The 22,863-nt window shown below is 42.4% G+C and overlaps 1 protein-coding gene across 3 annotated transcripts; it reads left to right on the top strand.

Moving 5' to 3' along the window:
- The first annotated feature begins 285 nt into the window (after positions 1 to 285).
- LOC144729480 (inositol hexakisphosphate kinase 1-like) lies at positions 286 to 22,769 on the top strand. 3 transcript variants are annotated; one of them, XM_078609809.1, is made up of 7 exons: positions 286 to 494; positions 1,858 to 2,045; positions 2,619 to 3,093; positions 6,562 to 6,805; positions 9,967 to 10,148; positions 11,240 to 11,415; positions 13,831 to 22,769. In XM_078609809.1, the coding sequence occupies exons 3-7, from the start codon at positions 2,880 to 2,882 to the stop codon at positions 14,344 to 14,346; spliced, it is 1,332 nt and encodes a 443-aa protein (XP_078465935.1). In that variant the 5' UTR covers positions 286 to 494; positions 1,858 to 2,045; positions 2,619 to 2,879; the 3' UTR covers positions 14,347 to 22,769. The 3 variants fall into 3 exon arrangements, with proteins under 3 accessions (XP_078465935.1, XP_078465933.1, XP_078465936.1); XM_078609810.1 differs by lacking the exon at positions 286 to 494 and adding an exon at positions 506 to 1,224; XM_078609807.1 differs by lacking the exon at positions 1,858 to 2,045.
- Positions 22,770 to 22,863: the final 94 nt, after the last annotated feature.

Raw genomic sequence — 22,863 nt, 5'->3', positions numbered from 1 at the left:
CCACGTCGCCAGTGCCAGGCCAGGTGGACTTGAGGCCTCAAACGAGCACCTGGCGCGCGGTGCGTGAACATCCTCACTGGGGGGGGAGGGGGGGACAAAGGCGGCCGGGCGTGGTGTTGCTCACCCACCCCTCGTGTGCCGTGCCGGCATTCACAGGCGCTGCTCTCTGTCACAGGCGACACGGGGGTGGGGGGGGGGCATCTTTGTTGTGTCGCTATGCAAATGCGGCGTGCCGGTGACGTCAGCACGCGATGACGTCACCACGCGATGACGTGGCGCCGCGGGGCTTGTTTACGCCATGTTGTTTTGCCGTGCCCCAACTCACGAGCAGCAGCAGCAGCAGCAGGAGGCGGCGCCGCCTCGCGACCCCAGCCACGACACTCGCCCGTTGTGCCACAACGACGACGACGACAGCCGCAGCAGCAGCAGCCGCAGCCGCAGCAGCAGCAGTTTGTCAATGCCATTGCCCCCCCGCCCCCGGCTGGAGTAACGAGGTGGGTTCGCATTGGCCGAGGCCTAGCGGTTTATAATGAACTCTTTGCCCACGTCCATCAAGTTTCAATTCCATTTACAGTTTCCTGTAGTCATGTCGGTGTGTGTTGACAGTTTTGTTCGGTTTGTAAATCATCATCATCATCGTCGTCATTATTTCAGCCGTTTGAGTCCGTGTAGGCCGGCCCGCTCCTGCGCGCCCACTGCGTGCCGTGACCCGGGGCCCGGCTCCTCACGGCGGCGGCAGCCAAACAGACAGCGATACTGATTAAGAGACTGACTGCCTGTACATGTTGAGCCAAATCCTGCTGATAAGATTCGCTCCCCAGCAGTGACGTGTGTGCGGTGTGGCTGATGGAATGTGTACACGATATTGTTATTACGTGGATATACAACTATGTGAAATATGCATTATGCCTGCATTTATAGCGTTATTGTAGTTACATATAGGAATTCCTTGCAGAGTTAAGGAGCATAACGCGAGTTTTCCGGCTTTATTCTCTGGCAGTGACGAGCTGTTGTCTGCTACACAGTGCATCACTGTGCCGACTGGGTCACGTGATGTGTATTATAACACCTCGCTGATTACGCAATGTGATTACGGGGACGATGTAAAGGCGCAGCCCTGCAAGGGCTCGCTCGCCTCTCGTGGTGGAAGGGCTTCCACAAGAGGGGGGGCTCTAGGCGGTGGTTTGGCCGACTCTCACGCTGACCAAACGTCTTGCAGCAAAGGTGATTTTGATTAAATGACATCAACGTTACTGCAATTAACTTATTCTAATCAATTGTTTATGGTGTTATTTGTTCTAAACATTCTTGCAGTTCACTGTTATTACAGTGTTATGGTTATTAAATAGTGTAGTTCACTTGTACCAAATTGCAATTCTATTTAGTCAAAGTTTTCACTTATTGGTGATATTACTGGGTTAAATATTACAATTCACTGTAGGGTAATCTAACGAGTTATTTAGTTATTAAATTTTGGTTGAAGTTAGATGGTACTTTAGGAGACACGCTATTGTGGAGTGTTTACGCTATGGTTCATCACGTGATGAACCACAGGATGTAGAATCTTTTTAAACGGCAAAGGTTTGATTTTAAATGCATTGTTTCAAACTTATAAACCACAAGTATATAATTAAACGTTGCTGCAACCGGATTGAGTTATTTTTATTTTACGATACTTCACCACACTGAGCAGTTTGGGTTAGTTAAGCAGGGGAGCATAGAAGTGGGAGCATAGGAGGTCGGTACAACATTGACATTTTGCTGCACTACCCTCTGCTGCTAATCACGTCAACATCCAGTGTATACAATTATGACGGCAGTATTAGTCATTGCCCTATGTGTGTGTACGTTTTCCAGCAGCAACTGTCAAAGCAAGACAACTACGGGCCGGTTTTAACTTTCAGATCCTCATCAGCAATCACGTGTGCCTTTCAAGGAGGTTTTTTTGTCTCATAATATTGACTCCGTGGTAAACGCTCTACACGTTAACCTTCGGGAGGTGTTTCTCTACATGAGTGTTTTGACAACGCACCGTCGTAAAAAATGTAAGTTGGTACCCTTAAAAATGACAGTCTGTCCCTTTAACGGTGCTAAATGGAGGTCATTTAAAAAGCTCTCTGCCTGGGTGATTTAAACGGATTACTTGTGGGTCTTAACTGAGTTGTAGCATTTAAAGAGGACATGCATTAGGCGTTTAAGGTAACTGCTTGGCGTTTAGACGGGGTATGTTTTGTTCACTTTAATCTCCGAATTTATGGTCATTTAGCATGTGTGTCCATTTAAACAAAACTCATGTCATTTGAAAGAAAGGCATTCCAAGTAATCGTGACAAGTCTAGGTAAGATATGTGTTGTGTTTGTGGTTTATAACTGGAGTTTCTTCACGTGCTGGGAACATCTTTCGCACGTGGAGTGAGCCGTCAGACACCATGCCGACCAATACGTGGTACAACCTAAAAACACATTGGAGGGCCATATGCACAACCGCAAAAACACCTATGCACCGGTGCTTGTTATTGTTGATCACAGGCACTGGATAAAGTACAACACATAAGATTTACCAGCCGTCGCGGACGGGCACGGCAATAACATCGCTCTCCGCTTTCCCGTTACGTGCAGGGCGCCGGCGGGGCACGCAGGCGCTTAACTCGCAGCCCGCCGGAGCGTGAAGTGTCGCCGCTGCGGTTTTGATGTGCGTGGCGTGGTGCTCGAGGCCGGCAGTGCACACCGGTTTGGAGGCGTTTATCGTCGTCCCAACGCCGCCACCGCGAGCCGGAACACGATCCGGTGCCCTTGCGCCGGGCGTGCCACCGCGACTAGTGCCGGTCGCCCGGGACACCGGCCCATGCTCCCGGGCGGCGCATGGCGGCGTAGAGCGCGATGTGCCGGGGGGGGGCGGCGCCGGGGGCCATGTCGGGCACGGGGAGCACGCGCAGGGAAGTGCTGCTGGAGCCCTTCGTGCACCAGGTGGGCGGCCACTCAAGCATGATGAAGTTTGACGACGACACCATCTGCAAGCCGCTGATCGCGCGCGAGCAACGCTTCTACGAGTCGCTGCCGCAGGAGATGAATGAGTTCACGCCGCTATACAAAGGTAACGGGGCTCCTCGTCATCGCAGATGTGGGAAGCTCAGCGGGGTTGAGCCTGTGGATAGTGCTTGGACGGTGCGGCCGCCATGCAGCTGTTACGGGTTGCGGGGCTACGTGGTGAATGGCTGAGGGTAGTGCAGCGCAATCCACTGTTGTGCTGTACTTTGCTTCCCCGCCTATATTCCACTTACACTACCTTCTGGATCAAATTTTGTATCTAAAGGAATGCTCACATTTTATAGATCACCAGTCCCACATTTACAATATACTTATCAATTGTGGGGAAACACCGTCATTTATTTTACCACATGGGGTTTCGCGACCAATATTATTCATAATGAAGGTTTTTGGGTTAGATCACGTAATTATCAATGTCAGTAAGGTGGATTTACTCTCCAACACACTGGTGGGCTGAAGTAGTAACTAACTTGCACGTTTTGTTTACGTGACGAACCTGACTGGCTGTGTGGGGTGGTGGAGGGTTACGACTGAATCATTTACTTCGCTGCACCGGTTGCTCATGCTGTGAACCGTGAAGAGAACCAGGCAGTGAAATGTTTCTCTTCGTACAATGGTCGACTGAGCCATTGTTAAATTCACCGTCATTCTGCGTGTATATATGTTTATAAGTATACTTGTATGTTTGCTATGCTTAATTATCATCCTATGTGATGCACATTGCCAAGTTGTTTGATTAAAAAACTACTTTGGCTTGAATAAAAATGGCTTTGCTGACTGTGTTGCATTTCAGGTCACAGGCTAACAAATCAGCACACTTTTAAACATCATCTGTTTATTGAAGAGAATCACAGATTTCGTTTAACCAGGATTAAGCTATGCTTTGTGTAATGCAGTTACAGTGTGGCATATTTTTAGAAACGTTAATCTTTTCATTTGCTGAGGGCCAGCAATTCCCAGTTAGTGCCATAGCACGCAATCCAGTGGAGACTCGCTAATCCAGATAAATTGCGGTGGGACACTTTGTAAAAAAAAATCATATTGGCGAGAACTTCGATTCACTCCCTTTATGAATACCCAGCAATCATTACTGTACACAACATGAAAAAAGAAATCTAAATTGCTTTGTATAAAATATTTAGTACCAAAACAAAACTTCAACATTTGACAGGTATGTGCAGTATGTGCTTTTCCATAAGCTAATTGGGGGAAAAAATAAATGTTTTTAATTTATCGTAAGATTTATTATGCGTTTGAATGCTACTCCGATTAAAGTGAAATTTGATGCAGTAAATTCTACTGCATTTGATTTCCAGCTGTATGCAATATGGTATTAGGCCGCGAATAATGGGTCCTATGTGCATTTTGTATGTTTACTATTAAAATGACATGCCGTGTTTGTGGGAATATTTGTGGGGTAATATAACCTGCCGTTCGTAAATGTTTGATACAGTTACTCTTGGAGGAGGACTTGAATGTCAACATGAATATTTGAAATTCACGTTGAGTTATGTTCTCTCGAGGTTGATTTCTGTTAAATGATGCTTGTGATTTCACTGAGACGCCAGGCCATGGTGCTTGTCTACAGCACCAAATAATGGGGGGGGGACCAATCCATTTAGCAAAATACCGCATGGTTAGTGTATTTTGCTCCATCAATTGTTACGAGTGGAATGCGGTTCATTAACGGGGCTTTGTAAAATCGTTGCCGACTCAAAAAACACATTTTGTAGTTTAAATGGTCCCCGATTTCCTCTCAATGGTTACACGAGCTGAGAACAACAGAATCGCAAGCTTTTCATTTTCTTCGGTTTTTAAATACAGTGTATAGGCTTTTGGTACATACCTGAGATGGACACTTGAGCTGCTGTGTCTTGTGATTTATTTTCTATGCGCATTGCAAAATATGTGCTACCAACGAGTGAAACATGCTCTGGATGCGCGAACCAAACTTTGAATTTGTTCCCAATTATTTCTTTGAACTACAGGAAACAGAAGGTTTTTCGTTTTTCAAATTCAGTTCTGAATGTTCAGGTAATAGTTGTCTTTTAAATACAACACCTACTGCCCCCAGGGAACAGTGTCGAAAGGGTGAAGCTGAACAGCATGTACGTGATTAAATCGCACATAGCACTGTGCGTACTGATTAAGAGCGAGTCAAATTATTTTACGAGCTCAGTGTGGCTTGTGCACTAAGCGTGTTGGACAGACTTTTGAGGGGAGCAGTTATAAGAATGTGAAGGTGGTCCTTATTTTAAGTGATGCCTTCAACAGTTTTGGTCATTGGTTGATAACCTGAGGTCCTTTATTTAACAAATGGAGTCCTGCTGGAATGTGGTTAGTCCTTCGAAGGCTGTGCTCCTTCACGCAAGAAACGCAAAACCAAAAATAAAAATCTCGAACATACTTTGGCTGGATTTGTTAATGGAAAAAAATGACTTTTAATTTAGAGTTTAGAGTGTCATTATGGCACTTGTGTCACACATTGCAAGCTTTTAATTCTCTTCAGTTTACATGAATTGTTGCGCACACGAATGATGTCACCGATGAGTCTAAATACATCGTGAATGCAGAGGCTTCGCCAGAGCGATATAGCACTGAACTTGACCCTGATATTCATGTCCTTTGTCTCATGAAGTTTGAAGCTTGTGTTTGTCTGGGACACACAGCCTCGGGATTTATCAATCACCACTGTTTGCTTTCGGGTTGCTTCTTCCATTATGCAGGTAGAAATATAGTGCCTCAGTCATCGGGCATTGTCCTTCACAGGTCATACGCTTTCAAGACTTTTATTCTGTAAATATTTGGCATTTTGACAATTGTTCTGGTGACGTTGAAGGAACAAGAAGTCTCTTGAACGATTGTTATTTTTCAGAGCGAGTGGATATTGACTGTCACAGTACAGAATACTTCATAAAGTATGTATCAGCAATGTTACTCCCTACCAGCTTGGATAGTCATTCAAATACATTTGTGAGCAAGAGGAGAAGCTGATGAATCATTCTTTGTTTTCCACACATCTTGCAATTTCAATGTTCATTATAAACGTGAGAATGAAGCACACGAATGCAGCTGTTTTGCCTGATATCTACTCCTGCACTTTAAATGTTAAAATGTTTGCCTCTGATGTGCACGAGACACTTAGTCAATTCCATGGATTGTACCCTTATGTTCTAATGAGGGAATATTAGATGGAGTAATGAACTTTCAATGGGATAATTGAGGTGTTGGGTTTTAGTATTATTGAGATTGGCAGTGCAGAGAAAGCATCAAAGGAAGTAAAATAATGCAAATAAAACAAACTAATAATTTTAATATGCAAGTCACCATTACAGTTCTGCAAGCCAAAAAAGTAAAACAAATTAACATTCATAACGCCTGTCCACGATGCCTTACTCCTGAGAAATAGGAGCGATGCAGGTGGGACCCAAATTGCCAAACCTAAGCAGGTTGCCGACCCGTTTGCTCAGCACCGCTAAACATCTCCTCCCCCCGCCATCTCGCGTTCCCGCAGGCGTGGTGTCGGTGCACTTTGAGGAGGACAGCGACGGCTACTTCACGCTCGTCGCCCACCTGTGCGCCGAGTCGGAGCCCGCGGGCGAGGCCGACGCCGGCGCCACCAGCGAGCAGCCGCGCCGCAAGCACTCGCGCCGTAGCTTGCGGCGCTCGACCAGCGGCAGCGAGCACGGCTCCGACAGGGCCTCGTCGGCGCCCGACGGCAGCGACACGAGCGAATGCTCCGTGTTCACCACTAGCGGGTGAGTCTTCTTCTTGTCGTACGGCTGATGTCGATGCAGAGCAAACAACTACAATTTCACATTCAGGCAGTAGGACGACCGCGTCGAGAGCAGCGGGAGGAGTGTGTCGCTGTGATGTCTCCTTCGAACCTTGCGCCGTTATACGTTGTGTGGTCTCTTCTGGATCACCACAGGCGCGCACTACTGGAGAGTTTTACATTTTTGGGCAGGCGAGTGCACCGGGATCTTATCCCTCGCGTGTCAGATTCAACCCTGTAACTTTATTTCGAAATGGTCTACAAACGATATCTGTTTTTGCAAGCTTCTTCTTGGACAACATTTTATTTTGATTGGGCAATGCAATGCTTTGTCTGTGGGGTCCTTAAGCCCTCTGGATTACACACAGATGTTCTTATTAAGCAGAACGTAACTTGCAAATCCCTTGTTTTTTTATTGAACAGTTCCGATATTGTGGTAGTTAGATTTTGGTTATTATATTCCATTGTGTGTCTATATATAAGTATAGATATATAAAAACAGTTATGGTGAATTGAGCAACCTGTTGACGCTTAAACAAATACATTCAATGCACCGTTTCACGTCCATGGAGCTCTATTGGAATTCCACTTTCGAGCTGTGTGCCTTCACAAATACATTTACATGTTCAGCGATGAAGGAAATACTGCTTACAAGTGTGCCCCTGTATCTCATTGGTATTCATGGCATGTGTTTGTGTGCGTTTAATTTGTGTTCACGTACGGTTTTACATATTTAAGGATTAAAATTAGTGCTGTGGCAATATTTACTCAGTCTTTGTAATGCCTTGTCGAGATATTTATAAAAATAGGCTGCTATTATTTCCCCAGGAGTTGCACTGTTGGTTAAAGGTGGCTTCTTCACTATGCATTTCAGTGTGAGATGTCACTTAATGGGATATCAGCTACTTTTGTGGCAAATCTACTGTAGCAAGTTACTGTGCATAGATTTGTTCTTTAAAACGAATACAGTAAAACCTTGGATTGCGAGCATAATTCGTTCCAGAAACGTGCTTGTAATCCAAAGCACTCGTATATCAAAGCGAATTTCCCCGTAAGAAATAGTGGAAATTCAGATTATTCGTTCCACAACCCAAAAATATTCATGTAAAAATGTTTAATACAAAATACCTTTTTATATTTTTATTATTTCAATTTAATATAAAGTAATCAAATTTATAAATACATTTAATCGTGGCTGATGTGAGGGAGACGAGAGAGAGGAGAGGAGGAGGGGGCCATTGTTCCAGTACAGTTACTAAAGAACAGTCACTCCACTTGGACACAAAATAAAAACAATGCTTTACGCACACACACGTGGTCACAACACTATAGTAAACAGTCTACGCTCGCACGGATGTTGACTATACGAGCGAGGCACGCCGACTGAGATTGAGCATGGGGGACGATTACCCACAATCCCGCAGCGAGAGAGAGAGAAGAACAATCGGCTCAGTTGTGATCACGTGACGCTCGGCAGACAAAGCGTATACTGTACGTACTACTCGTAATTCAAGACCTCGCTCGTTTATCAAGTAAAAATGTATAAAAAAAATTAGCTCGTCTTGCAAAACACTCGCAGACCAAGTTACGTGCAATCCAAGGTTTTACTGTACTTTTGCTTGCAATACATGCATTGACTCATTTATGTATAAAATGTATATTCAAATGATATGCTAATGTGTTAATTACCACCGTGCAAATATAAAACAAATGAGCCGGACATTACAAATCAGACGCAGTGCAAGCTGTTTAGATATCACAAGTGAGCCTAAACATGACAGACATTCACTGCAAGCAAGACCCGACAATGGAGATTGACAATTTAAACAAGGCAAGCAATGTAAAATAGACAACGCAAGGGAGACAGACAAAACAAATGAGACCGAACAAATGAGCCAGCATCAGATGAGAAACAACAAACTTTACAGATGAAAGAGACGGCAAAAATTAGATGGAACGAATTAAATAAAACTAGTTTTTACCATTACCCTGGACCATGATAACAATTGAATCGCTGGGATGTGAATCGTTTCCCACCGAGTCCCGCAGGTACACCACCCACATTTGTAGGCTTCAGAACATTCAAGAAAATTCTTGCCAATGAATCAAATGAAACGGAGGGGGTGCCATTCCACACATCGCGAGCATGCCAACTTGTTTCCAGAATACTTGCATCATTTCAGCAGCCCTGTAAGTTAAACCAGTCGACTGAGTTTATTTTAAGCGTCGTTTATTGTTAACATTGTTTTGACCTTCCTGAGAATGTGTTATTAATAGGGTCCACGTCTCTCCTGTACAATATCTTGCTTCGTCAGCCACGCTGTGTGTGGGTGGCTTGCGTTGATCCAGTGCATAGTTGTCTCATGGAAACGTAACCCGATTTTTTTGTATCGCCCTTTTCCTGCCATATCTAATGTGCATTGTGGAGTTCTTTACCATATCCAGGTGATGGCATTGCCTTTATATTTAATACTAATGCAGCAATTCGTTTTTTTACCAATTCAATAAATTTTGCTGCATTGGAAAAGTAACTGCGTTGCTCTGCATTTTCTAAGTTTTAGATTGTTTTGGCTCAATACTGAGTTGGCTGCAAATTAATTGCAGTTTTTTTACTTGGCCATATTAACGTTGATCAGCAGTCCCCTTCTGTTATCGTTCCCAAAAAATTGGACCCTAGTGCGATTGAATTAGGGAGCCAAGTTTGTGGTGGCAGTATACATATTGCAGTTTGCAGCAGCAATACTGCATGCATCATTACTGGCATTTTTATCCGAGTTTGAGTCAGAAATTGTCAACAATTACTAATTATTACCAATAGGATTCTTGTAGGGCTTCATGTGCGTAATAACTATGGTGCTTTGTCACTCCACTGCTGGATGAAGGCCTCTTCATGGCTATCAGCCGTCTGTTTTTTTTACGATACTTCATCATGCTGGCGAGTGCAGGGTTGTGGAGGCCCTAGGAGCTGTTCACACATCACTCATCACTGATATCAGCCATGGCTGAGAATTGAACTCAGTTCACCGGGTTTAGAATGCAGTACACTAACCACTGTGTCAGTTCCCTTTCTTCCTGCCACTTACAAATGAATTGAAATAAATGATCCCAAGTTCATGCCGTGTTTGTATATGCGCGTATATACAGAATGCAAGACCTCAAGAGCCCAAAGGTTGAGCTGCACATCCAGTCGGAGGCTCCCTTCCAAATGCTCGATGGAGGGTGCAGCTCCTCTTCCGAGAAGATCAGCTTCAACCCGTGGAGCCTGCGCTGCCACAAGAAGCAGCTGAACCGCATGCGCTCCGAGTCCAAGGACCGCAAGATGTTCAGTATCCTCCCCTATGCAGCCGTGCAGAATGTGTCATCGGTGTTCATTTTATGAACGTCCCAATTGGATCCCCGTTATGCTTTCATGAGACGGAGTATCCATTGGGGGGTCTCTCTCGTAGAGCAGTGCAAACCTGAGCATTCGCGAATGGCTTATGGACGCGGATATTGCAGAGTTACCTCTTAAGTTCTCCTCAAGTGACCTATGAACCGTATAGTAGGGGCAGCACTTTCTCCGCTGCTCGGCCATATGAGATCATTTTCATCGTAGGGCAGTCAAACTGATATTTTCATTATCAGAGCTGGAATTTAGCCAAATGAGTCCGGAACAAAATGTTAGGTGATGTTTTTCTTGTGCAGATCCCAGTTAAATCACAAGCAGCTATCTATGGGACCTCCTTTGCCAGTACTAACATATGAGAATAGATTTTCCCCTTTTTTTCTGTCAACAACACAGGTGTTAAGATGTTAAAACACCAAACTTAAACCTTTTTACAAGGAATCATGTCTGCATTAACCACAATACTTGCGGTCAGAATGCAAATAAAAAACTTATTCTGATAATATATGCATTGTATTTGGTTCTTTCGGTAAAGTCACATATTTATAAAATAAAATAAATCGCAACACAATCGGTCGTCCTTGGGTAGACGCTTGTGCTGCTCCCGAAACGTCGTGATTTATTTTATTTTCTACCCACGTGACTTTACCGGAAGAACCAAAGAGTACGCATTCCTGCAGTCACGAAAGCTTCAAAGCAATATATGCATTGGCTTTGAAACTGATTGGTCCACACCAGAGACAGCTTTCTTTTGAGCCTGGTGTGATTTTTTAAGTCGTTTTGATTCAGTGGATGTAGAGGTTTAAGGTTTTAAAGGTATTGCAATAAGCAAACAAATATAAAAAGCACTTAATATTGGAATGAAACTTACGAATGAAACCCTTGTTTCCTAAAAAGCGATTGGCACAGTGACTTAAAAATTGGGCGCAAACGGTTTTTCCACCAACATGAGACTTGAGACGGTGCGAGGAATAACCGTCCCGTGTAAATTGCGCTGAAGGCGGCTGGTTCCTTTGACGGCGGCACTCGCAGAGTTCCTGCTGCTGGAGAACGTCGTGTCCCAGTTCAAGCTGCCCTGCATCCTGGACCTCAAGATGGGCACGCGGCAGCACGGCGATGACGCGTCCGAGGAGAAGGCGGCCCGGCAGACACGCAAGTGCCAGCAGAGCACGTCCGCCCAGCTGGGCGTGCGTGTGTGCGGCATGCAGGCAGGTGGTCTCACGTGCGCTCCCGCCGCAGAGGCAGAAGCAACGGTGCCTGTAGAATCGTCACGTCGTTTGTACATTTGAACCTTATGGCGGGGGAGACCCCGGGGTCCCATAAGCCACCAGCACTCGCATAAACATATTATAATGTGAACAAAAACTTAGCTCTTTTTCACCAACGGGTTTGAATGATGGTGGCAAGTGTTGTCTTGTTAAACTATGCCTTTAAAACTGAAAACTACTTACCTGTAGTACATGTATTTAAATCCACTATCGAAAAAATTATTTACACCCCTCTGTTAATCATCGTGTTTCTTATAGTGTGGATTTGTGAACACACTTTGTAAACAGTACATAAAATAGTATGCGTTTTCAATGCGCTGTTTTTATTGCAACAAGCGTTTATACCAAGGTTACATGACAGAGTAGTCGGTCGCCGCTGCTCTTATCCACATTGATACGAGCGGTATGTGGGGACTATGGCTTAACCGCAAAAAAAGCCTATCTACACAGATGCATACGGACAAGAGAAGTATTATCAAACAGGAGGAATTAGCGGTGCAACGCATCTCATCTCTTAAATATCTGCAGGTAATAGGATTGTCATCGATTGATCCTGGCTGCAGACATTGGTAGGTCACAATAATGAAGATAAGAGCAGTTTCACTGCATTGTGCATACTGTTATGACAAATTAAGGACTTAAGTCATGTAGGCAGGTTGAGCAGCTTTGGATAAGACTTATGATCCTGCCCATATCCGGACATGGAGTGCATTCGCTTGTTGAGCTCTTCTGCTCATTCGTCCTCGCTGCGCTTGAACGACATGACAACAGAATGATCCGCGCCAGGTGGATCGTGGCGTTTATGTGCGCGGTGGGACAGAGTCGCCAAAAATAATGTACATGATGCACTATTTAAAGTTGAATTTTTTGATAACGGATTTTTTATGCTGATTTTTGGTGTTTCAACATCGCGGAGTAGCACTGATTTCGGATTGATTGGTACCCCAGTCGCGGAATGAAGTACACTCTTGGAAAAAATAGTGTTCCAGAAATAAAGTATTTAATTGCCTCAGCCATTTTGTATTATTTGGTACCCCGGGGTAACACTATAAGGATCATATGCCACGATTTGTGTGATTAATAATTGCCCTCATGCCAAATGTCCTCTTGATATGCTCATGCAATATTTAGGAAAATGGAGTGAACAAGAATGCACTATTCAGACAAAAAACAAGTCACGAGACAAGAATTGTGACACTGAATCGTGGCGATTCAACAAATCATTTGGCCAGTGGCTGTCTACGTTTGTACATGTCAATGAATTATCCTGTAGGCATTATTTGCCTTTCAGCTGCACGTGTCACGCAATTCTCATCAGTAGATGAGCCACTAGCAGCACCTCCAAGTAGCTGGATTGCAGTTGTGCGTCACGTCGCTTGGCATTAAACTGTTAGTGGCAACGTCCTTCTCGTTGGCTTTGTTTAAGTTCATCCTCTGGTGGTGGCCAATGTGCAGAATAAACATAAGCTATTGGTGTGTCATTTTTGTCTTGCAGTAGTCAATTGTGAAATTGATCAAATAAGGAGAATCTGAAACCTCATATCGTCATTCTTCCAGGGTCAGCTATTTGGTGTCACAATTGTATATAGATATGTTTAATGACTCAAACTTGTGAGCCTAACCTTGTTTGAAAAACTACAGAGGGTGATTGTTGTAGGGATGATGTGTTACACTGGCAGGGCTTCTGGATCGTCATTTGCACATTGCTTTGGTGGTTTGCGAGTGGAACGATTCAGACTTCTTACGTCCCCACTGCTGAATTTTGTAATTCTGGCCCATGGTTTGAGAATAGATTATTTTTTATTAACATTGTGGTGAATGTATCGGTGGGGGTGACCTGAACCCATTACATACACCGTCTACATATACCAATTGAAAAACATGACTTATTACACTCAACACATGTATCATGAGCCTGAGGGTTCAAGATTAATCGATGAGCAGACGCATTGGTAGCAGTTGTTACACTAGTGTGTGATTTCAGAGGTCTTGGTTTTGATATCAACAGCATAACAGCGTTGTAACTCGTGGCACATTCAGGGCTAGTGTTATGAGAGCCAGATTTTGATACTTTAGTTACAATTATTTTTAAATATATATTTAAAGTGAAATGATTATTTTGTACAAAGTTGTAAACATTTTATAATAGAATTGAAGGTGATATTTATCATGCAGTAGAAATGCACTTATGACTCTATTTTATAATGGCATCAGCGAGTCACTCGCATTATCCTTGGAGAACACTTCCATGCTGGGCACCTTCAGGAATCAAATCGCTGCGTGCGGACTGGCTGTGTTGCGAACGCAGGAACAGTTTGGTCTTTGCGTGAATCTCTCCCGCTGCGTACGCTGCAGGTGTACCACACGGACACGGGGCACTTTCTGTGCCGGAACAAGTACTACGGACGGGGGCTGTCCGAGGAGGGCTTCCGCGAAACCCTCTTCCAGTTCCTGTTTAACGGGCGCCACCTCCGTCGCGACCTCCTTGATCCCATAATCGGCAAGCTGCGCACGCTCAAGGCCGTGCTGGAGCGGCAGGTGTCCTACCGCTTCTACTCCAGTTCGCTGCTCATCATCTACGACGGAAAGGAGCGCAAGGTCGAGTTGCGGCGCCAGCTTTTGGAGGCGACAGGGCAGGGCAACCAGCAGGACGTCGCCGTCGCGACCACCGCCGCGGGCGGAGGCGGCGCCGGCGGGAACGGAGGCGGCCTCAACACCAAGGTGGACGTTCGCATGATCGACTTTGCGCACTCCACCTTCAAGGGTTTCCGCGACGACCAGACCATCCACGACGGGCACGACCGCGGCTACGTGTTTGGCCTGGAGAGCCTGCTCAAGATCCTGACGGAGATCCGGGATGAGAACGCCTGATGGGCCGAGAACCTCGACCCCCCCCCTCCCCTTGTCCGCTGGGGCGGGGGACAGCGCTTCGTCTGTCGTCTTGGCAGAGCCAACGGCAGTCGTCTTGAGCACGCGAAGCAATTGTACGTTTTGTCAGTCTGCGCCACGGCCCTGTCTGCCGAACGCTGTCTTTGTCAAGCAGGCGGGCGCACAGTAGCTCTGTAATCGTCACCCTCGACCACCCTGAGTGAGTGTTTGCACGTTGAGCACTTGTGCGATGGCAGCGTAAGGACTCCCGTGGGGGATGGTTATTTTCTTTCCGCAAGATGTCTTCAGTTGAAATTTTAGCACGTTGAGTTTGTCATTAGGTATCAACAGGGTTTCAATAGCTACAGACAGGTGACTAAAAAAGAGAAAAATGAAACAAAATGTTAAAATATTAAAAATATTCCATCTATTCACGTCATAAAAAAATATCTTTGATTTGCTGTTTGTAATGCCTAGATGTTTATTGTGATGCCCACATCTTTGATTTTATGTGTGCCCAGACACTTGAAATGCTGGCATTTATGGATTCCAAGTTGACAATTTTTTCACTTTGTCTCACTGAAGCAAATGTGTTTCAGGAAATTTTCACTCAGGACCTCCGATTAGCACGGTTGGCTACGTACGGTGCGAAAGAAGTTCAACATACATATATAGCTGAATGCGTGTGAAAGTATTTTTGACATGTTTGAAAGGCCAGAAACAATGTGTGTTAGAAGGCTGTAACAATCCTTGCAGGCCAGCAAGCAGGGGACTTCATCACCAACTTTATTACCCAATTAATTGTGTAATAGAAATTGGCAGAATTACAATACCAACTTTGTTTTTTTAAAGTTAGGTTTGGATATAAAATGTTAATTCACTTGGTCATTTTTCAATGTGGAACATCCTTGGATATATGCTGCAAGAATGCTGGATAGGTACGAACTACTATTTTGGAGACAGGAACAAATCACTTCACTAGCCATGCATTTTAATACTACAACATTTTGCTAAAGATTATTTGCCAGCGTACCAATATTAAACGGCAAGTACAAGGGTAAGGACTGGTGGAGCTTTCTGGAATTGACTGGAATCGTTACCAAGAGAACTTACATCATCAAAAGCCCCAATGGGTTTTCTGAAAAGAATTAGGAGGCAAAATATAACGACATAATAACTATAACATTGGCACAGCAAAGTGTTAATATTGTAAAATTGGTCGGTCTGCAATAAAAATACCTTTAAATTGCCAAATGTTTTCAAAATTATTGCGTACCTAGACATGATTACAAGGAATTTAATAACAAGCCTATTTTAATCAAGTCATTCACAGGACCTTTTATTGATCTGTGTACATGTTTGTGTAATTTACAAGAAAGTATGAACCATCCTAAAATGTCCTCAATACAAGGCTAAGTATAAACAAAATTCATGCATTTGTGATCTCTGAAGATACACACATTCAATGCTGTGAGAATTGTGAACCGTACAAAATGGAAATTACAACACAGTCCTAATTGGATACAATAGGGCAAAGTATTGCTATGCAGCTATTGGTCTGTGCTTTGTTCCCACAAAGGTCAGCGCTGCAGTATTGCTTGTGATTCGTGCTGCCCCCCCGCTGTCCTTTGCATGTAATGATTCTCGTGGACCCACTCGTTTTTGTGATCTGCCTGTTCTTGGTTATTTTGTTATCCTAAAATTATATGAGCATTAGATTTGCATACATATCAATCTTGATTTTACATTCATTATTGAAATCATTAGTATAAGATGTATTTCATTATTTTTGATGTCGAGTCTGCACAACTTTGGCTGAAATGCTACACGATATTTGGGTAAGCAGGCAACAGGATTTTCTGTAGTTCTTGACCAGCTTTCCCATTGAATTACATTTTTGTGAACATGCCGGCCATATGCATTCGGGATGCGTTTAGGATATAAATGTCTGGATTTTTAAGGACATTCTCTGATCTCTTTGGCTTTTCTGGATCATATACCTTGTTTTGTATGTGTATCTTCACAGCCACACAAAGTGATTTCACTCAACGCTGGTGGCAGTTGGCAGAAGTGGCACCTTGGTGTCATCACTTTACGTTTTGGAATCAGAATAAAAACTCAATCACCTGACATTTGCTATGTATGCCCCTAAAAATCTCGGGTTTTTTCATATTCTAAAATGGTAAGCACATCCTCAATATGCATATCCATAATAACTACCATGGACAACACTCGCAAAAATGTTTTTCCATGTGAGTACCTTTCCACTTGGCATAAAAACAATATTTGTTGCATTTCCCCCCAATATTTGCAGCACGGATGGGAATGACCTTCGAATTCTCGGTTGTGTTATCTGCCAAGCAATTTAAAGTAATAAACTTTACTTTAAATTAACTGAAGAGTTTCAGTAACCTTTACCCAAAAGGTTATTTCTATTTGAAGGCATGTCTTCTTTTTTACTGCCAAATAATTATTCAGCTGCAAAAATGGCAGTGTTTTAGCCCTGGCCAATTTCATAAAATACATCTTATAAACTATTCTTTGGGTCTTTCGGTAAAGCCACGTAGATATAATCTTTTTTCTAAATAATAACAATATCACTACGTTTCGTTCGCAACACAAGCAAACTGTATTGAAACTCATCTGTAAACATTTACCTCCCTGTTATCAATCAAAGCACTAGAAGAAGGTGTCTGATGTCAAAACGTGTTGATCGTCACTACAGATGAGGTTTACCAAACATTGTTTCCTTTGTACCAGCTATGGACATAACAGAAGTTTTTATACATTGGGATTGACGAGCTTTGCGCACTGGTTAAGTCACATTGTGAAGATGGGCTGTGTGGCTCAAAACGTATTTAGCTGACATATCTGGCTTGTGTAAATGTAATGGTTCCCAAAAGAACATCTGCTTTGGCAATGCATGACTTCTCCAAGACATTTTTTATAGCAGTTGTCAACCGCAGCCCAAGTGTTATTCTGGCAGATTGCTTCAAACATTAGTTTCGCTTTACAGATTAGAACGTTGATAGGCGTTTAAAACAATTAATCTCACCATTGTCATAAACACTGCTTTTTAACTGTAAAGTTTCTGGCATTGTTCCTTCTTGAGGGCTGTTGCCCGAATTATGAGCTGTGTGTTTTTACTTTCAGTTGCAAGGCAGTGTTAATTGTGTGTGCTCTCTGCGTGTACGTATACACCACTGCCATCATAGTCAAGTTTATTTTAATGCAATTATTGACACTGTTTCTAAATGTATGCAGCCAACCCCTCATTAACTGTTTCGCATATTTGTTTTAGGCAACAGATGCTCTTTTCTGATTGTTATGGAAGTCTCAACCCACTGGTAAAAGTGTTGAGCATCTTCACGGAGCGTCATGTCACCGCACACATTTTGCGTTGTCTAGTACTGTACTTGGCAAGTATAAGAGTATGCACCGGTGTGGGTGATGTGGTTATTGTAAGCAATATCATATTAGCTGTTCTTGTGAACTAGCAGTGCAACACAATTGTCATGCTCAGGAATAACAAGTCATAATAAGTGTATCTGAATGACAGCTTTAAGCACCTGCCCATTGGTGGTAGGTAGATGGAGGTTCAGGTATTAATTTACTTTTTATGACATTGCTGGACCTTAGTTAAAATCTGAAGGTACCTTGATCATTGTCCACCTTGATCATTGCAAATTCACAATTTCACTCTGGATGGGTGTTGTTTGAATAAAAAATAGGCATCTGTATAAATACAGATTGTGCTATGGCCATATGTTGTAAATGTTCTGGTTCATATGCACTTTTTCACTGAAATGCTAATATGCAGATGTTGGAGTGGCTGTACAATGTGTGGGGTAGTTCATATTGAAGTGGTTTATTTTGATGTAGGAATGATGCAAGCATTTGAATACCCAGTCTGTTATTCGAAGTGAGGAGTGATTAGTTCCTGTGTGTGTTCAGAACTGCGATGCTTGAGAGTATTTGCAAGGCACTTTGCACGTGCCAATGCACAAGCTCTCGTTCACCTGCACTCGTATAGTATTTCACAATTGTTTAAACGTTTTACTTTGATCATGCACCTATTAGAAAAGCATTTAGACAATCGGAATACAAATGAGAATGTCTGCATGACAATGTTAATGTTTAAGTGTGCAGTGTTTGTGAAAAGCAAGTGCATAGCTGTTTTTTTTATACTTCAAGCTCACCTGTAGGGAGTGCATTTCATGATGACATCACGGGTTTAGTGTGTAGGGTCGTTATGTTCTCTAAACCATTGAGTTCTAAATGATCCAGTGGCACACGGATTGTGTCTGACGGTTCACCCAGAGACTGGCACACAAACAATTATTGCTTAGGAGCCACCAATAAGATGACACACGTTCTTTGAAATGCCTAAATAATGGCATTAGAACGTGGTGCCTGGGTTAGCCCATTCTGCTTCCCTTTAACAGAGATATTACCGTATATAGATCTCAATTAACCCTGAGTGTAAAGTTCAATAGCTGAGTTGCAAGCATCTCACACTTCAACCTAGAACGGAATGTCCTTGGTGTACTACACCCCCCTCTTATGGTTTGACTGCCACTCCCGGCCAAAAATTTACAATTTTTTCGGTCAATGAATAAGCTGATTTGAAATTTGGCTGTTAACTTTTCCTCTTGGGGACTTTTCCACGTCATGCTGTATGCCACAATGTGTTGATTAATGAAACATCACGATTGTAGTCAAGATTCCCCTGCATTCTCATTAACCCAGTTAGTTTGTGCGATTATTAAACTATATTATTGGCACGTACTCTACTGTAATTGACCCAACATGTATTGCGCCTGGTAAATATGAAATGTATTATCTCCGATTTGCTCGGTTGCCTACGTACGGTGCGAAATAAGTTCAACATCCATACATCCTAACTGGCCATAAGGATAACGCGTCCATTGTGTTTAGAATATCTTCTGCGGTGCTGACGAATCTAAAACGCGTATAAGTCAATTTCAGCTCGCATTGAAGGCGTTTGTGTAAGTCGGCGAATGGTTGACACAATGGTGACCTGGTAATTTGATTGGCAAAGTTGTCGTGGAGTGCATTGTACATGTGGCCAATAGCAGGTGGGCCACGTGTCCTCTTGCAGGCTTGTTAATTGATTGACTAGTTTCGTTCAAGTGCTTCACTGGATTATTTTCTTATAACACGCACTGTCATGTAGTTTTGCTTTAGCTACGTGTGACATCACTTGTAAGTTTCTAAAAATAATTATGTATTAAGATTAAGCTGAACTTTTTGCTAAAAAAATTCCCCGTTTACAAGGGATTTTTTTCTTTACGGTCCAAAGTATGGAAATGTTTTGTGTGCCACATTTCCTGGTAAATCAATCATTTTTATATCATCGTTGAAAAGGTGAAATGTTCATTGGATTAAATATATAAACTGCTAAGCGTTAACTGTTGGGTTTTATTAAGAGGTCTTTTAAGTAGTTTTTATGCTTTTTTTCCAGGCCAATATGTGCTGTTGAGCTTTACGTTAAAATGTTATGCACTATTAAATGCCTACTCTTGAGTTTCAAAATATTCAAGAACATCAGTGTAGAAGGAACCTGTTTATCCTGTAATGGGTAATTTATATATTTTGATCATAATTCAAAGGGCATTTGAATCATTGTACTGCCAGACACCATTGAGTTGATTTAATTTTAAAACGCGAGAAGAATGACGACAATGCTTTGAATAATTTTTTGGCGGACGTCTTCAACTGAAGTGAAACGTATGCAGTGTTGCAACTTAAGAATACAGTAACTGTAAGTGTTTAGTGGTTATGTATATTTCCAACGCGCTTCTTGGCACCACTCAGAGCCTACATCATCGTACGGAATGCGCAATATTTATATCACTCAGAGGACAAGTTGGGTGGGGAAAAATGTAATGGACCAAGGAAACTACATCCGTATATATATCTAACGTGTTCTACAATGGTGCAGCTTTCTTCACGACCTGGAGAAAACGCTCAAAGTCTGTCGGGAGACTAAGGAGAGTACACTTATTCATATTCTACATTTTATTGAATGACTTGAGAATGCTGGAAGATGAGCGTCTGTCTCATGGGCGTGTCAACATGGAGGCACAGCATTCATTTCACCAAACGGTCCTGTCTCTTGAGTCTGAGTTGTTACGCTTACATTTTGCAATTGATTACTTTTGTGCGTGTAATTTCTTCACTCTCCCTTTCGAAATAGATGCGTTCACTTGAATTCGTGGCTTCGTTGGACATTTCATTCTCTAGAAATAGCCCCGAAAGTCGAAACGGATCTGTCGCATTCAAAGTATCAGCAGACGTGGATGTTGTCTTAGCTGCTGGGGTGTACTATACAAATGCAATTCATTCTAAGGAGCATTTCTCGAATGATTATTGAATGACGGAAATTAAGAAAGTATATACGTGTTTTTTTATGCTTTTGGTAAAAACAATTTTAGATGTGTATGATTTATGAAATAGTGTTACTTTGATATGTTTCGCTCGATGTATATTGGTTGTAGAAATTGATTGTCAATTACTGTTGAAGCGATTGTGAATCGTAAATCGAGGCCAATCCAGCCGGACGTCACGTGGCGTAGTGTCCGAGCCCTCCGTGTTGAGACTCTTCTCGTGAGCGTGCCGCGTCGTCTTGGCTTCATGTCAGAGCCCCTCAGAGGGGGGCCACGCAAGGACCAATCTACAAATATCGAGCTGTGGAATGCTTTTATTCTCTTCTCTTCCCGTTGACTCGTTACTCTTAATGGCTCTCGTTTTGACTGGTGTGGTTTATATACATGATCATTTTGCACTCGTGTTACGAAACAAGTGTTGCCTACAACATACTTTACGATCTAAAAACATTAAGTGCATTGTTACATATTGTTACACTTCCTGTAAGACGAAAGCAAATTATCAGCATTTTCAACCCTAAGAAGTGTATCACATTATTGGGGTTAACCTTGCAATTAATTGTAACACTTGTAAAATATCTGCATAGTTTAAAACATGCAGTAGCTAATTTCACTTCCTTTAGCTATAGGTACATACAGCATATGTAGCCCTTGATTAATCTGATAATAAATCTTCCTTAATTTCTCTCGTCTATTTACACACTGATGGTAAACCCCAGAATATTTTACTGCACATTTGTGGCCTATACAAGCGTGTTGTTTATGCAGAACATATCTTGTGTATTTCAGTGTGCTGGCATTGATTTGAATATATAAAATATGTAATCGCTGATGTGTGTGTTTTGTGTTTTATATGTATATGTGTGTATATACATATAAATATATTTGCAGTAATGTATTTTTATCCCACTGAACCATTGCTGGTCTATGGATGTGTGCTTAGATATCAGACATGCCACTGACAACAACAATGCACAAAGTTTCTTGGAATTTTGCACTGCAGTCAGCTCTGGTGACAACAACATTGTCACATGCAGCCACTAACTACCGGATCCCAAAGTTCAAATCCACTAGTTCACTTCAAGCTTTGTGCACTTAAAACACAAGTTATCACGTTTGTTATTTATTAAATACAATTTATCAAGTGTTTTATCGGTTGGTGTAGTGAGCACTGAACACAGTTTAAAAGCTTAAAAAATCACAAGTCTTGTGTTGTAAGTTTGCAATATTTAAGCAATTGGTTCCTCAACCGCAAGCCATTAACAAGTGTTGGACTCTACGGAGGGATTTAAGGAATGGAAATCGAGTAACTGGTTGGAGTATCAATTACGATCTGTATAATGCACAAATGATTGCCTGTTTACTTCCTGCCTTGTCACTCGAGATTGTGAATGTGGGAAACTGGCATGCAAGCTAATTTTCCAGTGAAAACATCACTTACATAAATAGTATAACTCGTGTTATACACTGGAGTTAAAATTCAAATGTGTCACCATTTCAACAAATTCAGCAAACTTGTGAACATTTCAATTTGTTGATAAATTAGACGGCCCCATTTAAATATAGTTCAAAATATCCGTCACCATTGTACATATTGAGAAAAACAATAATCGTATACTGTGATGGAGTAGCATTTAAATTCCCAAAGGCACCGAGCTGAATGGGCAAGTCTGATGTGATTGTATCATATGTAAAAATGCAGATTCTAATGTATACTTTTGAACGTGTATGTAGAAAAAGAAAACATGGTATTTTATGAATTTCATTAGCACAAAGTGGTCATCAATTCCATTTGCAATGCATTTGATGGGACAAAGTTTAAAAATAATGCAATGTATTGTCTATTGCAGTATAATTAATGCAATGTATTGTCTATTTTTAGAAGTTTTATTTCACATGTACGTTGCTGTGTTTGCTGTAGCCATTACTGTTTGCCTATTATCTAACACATTTAGCACTAGCGCTGGTGATGTTCTGTAAGCATATCCAAATCCATTAATAAATGCATTTAATTCAGACTGTATATCGTGATTTTTAAACTGCGTGACATAGCACCAGGGGTCTTTTAAATGTGCATTTTGTATATTCTATTAAGCTACGGTTACTTTGT

The sequence above is a fragment of the Lampetra planeri genome, chromosome 32, assembly GCF_965212315.1.
Source record: "Lampetra planeri chromosome 32, kcLamPlan1.2.h2, whole genome shotgun sequence".
Lineage (NCBI taxonomy): Eukaryota > Metazoa > Chordata > Hyperoartia > Petromyzontiformes > Petromyzontidae > Lampetra > Lampetra planeri.
The sequence above is the reverse complement of the archived record's forward strand: the minus strand, read 5'-3'. Positions and strand labels throughout refer to the sequence as shown.

What these genes read in the sequence shown, in the direction of transcription:
- LOC144729480 (XM_078609807.1), top strand. Translation starts at nt 2,880, where the DNA reads ATGTGCCGGGGGGGGGCGGCGCCGGGGGCCATGTCGGGCACGGGGAGC. An exon ending in GTTCACGCCGCTATACAAAG is followed by an intron (nt 3,094 to 6,561) that starts GTAACGGGGCTC and finishes GCGTTCCCGCAG; the next exon opens with GCGTGGTGTCGGTGCACTTT. An exon ending in TCCGTGTTCACCACTAGCGG is followed by an intron (nt 6,806 to 9,966) that starts GTGAGTCTTCTT and finishes GCGTATATACAG; the next exon opens with AATGCAAGACCTCAAGAGCC.